Source organism: Monoraphidium neglectum (assembly GCF_000611645.1).
Source record: "Monoraphidium neglectum strain SAG 48.87 unplaced genomic scaffold scaffold04524, whole genome shotgun sequence".
NCBI classification, from domain to species: Eukaryota; Viridiplantae; Chlorophyta; class Chlorophyceae; order Sphaeropleales; family Selenastraceae; genus Monoraphidium; species Monoraphidium neglectum.
Genome location: NW_014009105.1, coordinates 1,127 through 4,769, shown reverse-complemented (window position 1 = coordinate 4,769; position 3,643 = coordinate 1,127). Strand labels below are relative to the sequence as shown.

Below are 3,643 nucleotides of genomic sequence, written 5' to 3'. Positions count from 1 at the left end.
CGCGAGCGGCGGCTTCGACGACTCCAGTGACGACGAGGGCGCCGCCGCCCCACAGGGCCCTGGCGTCCCGCCCCAGCCCGAGCAAACCGCTTGCAGCCCGCGCTGCGAGGAGCCGGAGGGCTACTCCGGCGGTGCAACCGACGCGCTGGTCGGCCTGCACACCTCTCTGCTCTCCCCAGACGAGCCCTGCGGCGATGGGGACGACATCGGCGCCGCCGCCGCCGTCATGGGCGCAATCCCCGAGGAGCGCCCCGCCAGCCCGCCCGCGCCTGCCACGGCGGCGGCGGCGGCGGCGACTCCGGGCAAGGCGGCCGGCGAGTGCTGGCGCGCGCGTCTGCTGAACTCGAGCGACCCAATGGTGTCACCGGGCCGCATCACCCTCGCGTCAAAGATCAAGTCGGCGCGGCTGGCGGGCTCCCACAGGTGGGCGTGTGGAGCAAGGCGTGAGAGGCAGGAGGGGCCGTGCGCTTATCGGAATAGGAGGGGGCGGGTAGGCGGCATCGTCCCCTCTGGGCCAGAGGGGGTTGGTCGATCTCGGCAGCCTGCAAGCCAGTTTGTGGGCGAGAGGATATTGAGACGTGCTACGCAGCCGTTCGCGCCACTCCGCGACGCGCGAACCATTGCTCCTCTACCGCAACCCATCGCCGGCCGCTCTCGCCGCACCCTACCGCAGGCTTGGGGGCGCCAACGGCGCGGGGCGGGGCGCGCAGCAGCAGCTCGAGTTCGGGGCCGAGGGTGCCACCCACAACTGAGGCTGTCGCCTCACTGCCATGGACGGACAAGCGCCCCGGACACGCGCAGCGAGCCCCGGACAGGCCCTGGCGGCCGCCGCTGCCTTGACTGCGTCGGGGCCTGCGGCTCTTCTGGGCTGTGCGCCCTCACAAGCGTGCGGGCGGTCCGCCTCTGGAGCTGTCGCAGCGACCAGGCGCCGGCGTGCCTGCTTTCCACATCCCAAACAGGCACGTGTTTCCATCGCCCATCAGGGCCAGCAAGCGCGATGGCGCCTCCCAACTAGGACGAATCCTTTCGGCCGCAGCTAGGCCCCAGCCAGGCTGAAAGTCAGTTCCAGCCAGCCTGTTCTGTGGGAGGCGGTCATTCCCAATCAATCCGGTAGAAGGTCCTCCACACTCACACATTTGCTCAACAGCCAACACTCGGCTCGCGGGGGCCAAAGCCAACGCGCAGCTCAAACATATGGGAAGCCAGCAATCACGCTGGCAGCGCAGAGCGGTGATGTTGGGCGCGCCTCCACATCGCTCAACGCCGGCATTTTCCACTGTGCACCATCTCGTGCTGCGGCACCCGTTTCAATGGGGCGAAGCGTTTTGGGGTTATCTGGGACCTGCCGCCCGCGTCTTCCGTCGGTTTGTTTGCGCGCGGGGCCGCCGTCACCGTTGCCCGAGCTTGGTTTTGTGGAACGAGGGCGCTGCTCTTCAGGGGGGGGCTGGGTCCGACAACCCAAGGTACTGGGGCCATGCAAGGTACATCACACATTTTTTCTGGCGTAGGCGCGGCACACTTATCGGAGGGTGTCACGCGATAACACCACTGGCTGCAGCTGCCTGGCTGGACTTAGAAGACAAAGGGGTCGGACAAGGAATCTTGCGCTGCTTGTGACATCACCGTGCTCCATGCCGACACGCAAAACTCGCCCCATGACCTGGGGGTCTCTAGGACTCTTGCTTGCAGCTTGGGTGGGCCATCTGAGCGACTGCGTTGCCGGCCGCGTGGAGCGAGTATAGGCGCGTTACTCTATCTCTTCCGCTTGCTGCTGGTAGCCCCGGACGGCTCACTCGTTTCGCTCCACAGGGGAGCCGACATTGCGTAGGTTGTGCTTTGCATTTTGAAGGTAGAGCCAGCATTGGAGCCGTAGCACGTTTGAAAGAGATTTGGGGGCGTTTGGGCCCGCGTTCTGCCCAGCCGCGTTGGGGCAACAAATTCATGGCCTGCCACTGGTTTGGGTTTCCCCACACTCCTTCCATCTTGCCACACTGACTTTGTCGTGCACTGCCAAGCTAGCAAGTGCCTCCTCTCAGCGCGCGCCCCTGCACCTGTCAACTCTTCGCTTACCCGAGGCACTTGGTAGCAGCAGTCCTGTCGGCAATGATGCACTGCGGGTAGCGAGGAAGCACACTTTGTCAGAGGCTGCACCGCATGTTATGCGCTTTTGCCTGCACAATCAATCATCGCATCGATCAAGGAGGATCCCTCGTCTACAGAAGGCACCTCGCTGGTGGTGGTAATGCTTTCCGCTTTTTACTCGGTCAAGGGAGTCAAATCTGCTTGTGGCTCCTGACAGCAGCTCAGCGACCAGGTGCTCAATTCATCAATGGGCCCCGTATATAAGGTCGCTGATTATCCAGATGACATGTGAACAGATTTGTTGGGCAGTCCAAGGACACACGAGCCTGATGACGGTCCTTGTGACTGGTGGGCACGGTCGCTGATGCGGCGTCTTTCCCTGGAAACAGAGGCACTGCAGTGACACATGGAGTGCGTGGCGACTCGACAGGAATATGTGACTGGATGCTATGCTCTGAGCGCTCGCAACCTGTACGCTTGTTGACTACATATTTATATTGCACGGACCCGCCGCCCGCCCCAAGATCACTTGACCGTAGGCCAGCTCGAGCAGCTGTATCAACCAAATCAACACTCGTATCAGACATGCAGCAGCAGTGTTCGGGGCTGATCACGGGGGGTGCGGGGAGTAGATGGTGCATTCCCTCGCGGTTCAGCCAGCTAAGCCGCATCACACGGTGAGAACGAATATATCAGCCACTATCCTACGCAAATGCAGTCCGGCAGCCCCTCATTGTCGCTCATGCCGTCGACGATGGCGGTGACTGTCTGAGTGCACGCTGCTCGTGCTATCGACGCTGCTCCATCCCACTGCCGCCACGCCGAATCCCGTTGCAGGCGCGCCGTCGAGCGCGACCTGGACTGGGAGCCCAACCTGAAGAAGCCGGTCACATCACCACCAAAGACCAACTTTGGCCAACCCCCGCCGCCGCCCCCGCCGCCGCCGGCGCCGACCGCTGTGGTGCGCCACCGCGCTCCCACGGGGTGCCTGGCAGGGGCAACCCATCAATTGGTGGCATAGCCTGTTGTAGATGCCAGTGGGACACGGCAGGTGCCGCGATAGCCGATGCGGCACAGCCAGACAGCCGCGAATGGCGGCCTGTCGCTCCCCCACCCCGCCCTGTGACGTCACCCGCCTCCCACCCTGCCTCTCCGCAGCCGTGGTACGAGGCACCGTTCAGCAGCCGCCGCAACATCGGGCTGACTATGCTGCTCGGCTCTGCAGGACTGCTCTTCTACAACAAGAGTGAGCGCGGCGCAGCGACGCAGCCGAGCGCCCGGCGCGGCGGAGGCGGGGTCTCGGCGGCGTGGCGGGGGAACCATCTGAGGCTGGGGCGGCTGTGCCGGCGGCGGCGGCGGCGGCAACAGCCAGGGGTTGGCAGCATCGGCAGCAGGGTCAAAGCCAGTGGTGGAGGGCATGGCTTGCATGCCCCGCGACCACGAAGGGCGGGGCGTACGCCCTGCCAGCCGTGCCGCCATGCGCCTAAGCGTGCCTCCCAACCCAGACCGACGCCCCCAGCCCTCGCCGCCCCTCCCCCTTATCGCCTCCACCCGCAACTCA

The 3,643-nt window shown here is 64.7% G+C and overlaps 1 protein-coding gene across 1 annotated transcript; it reads left to right on the top strand.

Annotated features, from left to right (window-relative positions):
* Positions 1–226: 226 nt before the first annotated feature.
* On the top strand, positions 227–752 carry MNEG_14486 (hypothetical protein; the record flags this gene model as incomplete). The annotated part of the gene is made up of 2 exons (XM_014037042.1): positions 227–423; positions 674–752. The coding sequence occupies 2 exons, from the start codon at positions 227–229 to the stop codon at positions 750–752; spliced, it is 276 nt and encodes a 91-aa protein (XP_013892496.1).
* Between the last annotated feature and the right edge of the window lie 2,891 nt (positions 753–3,643).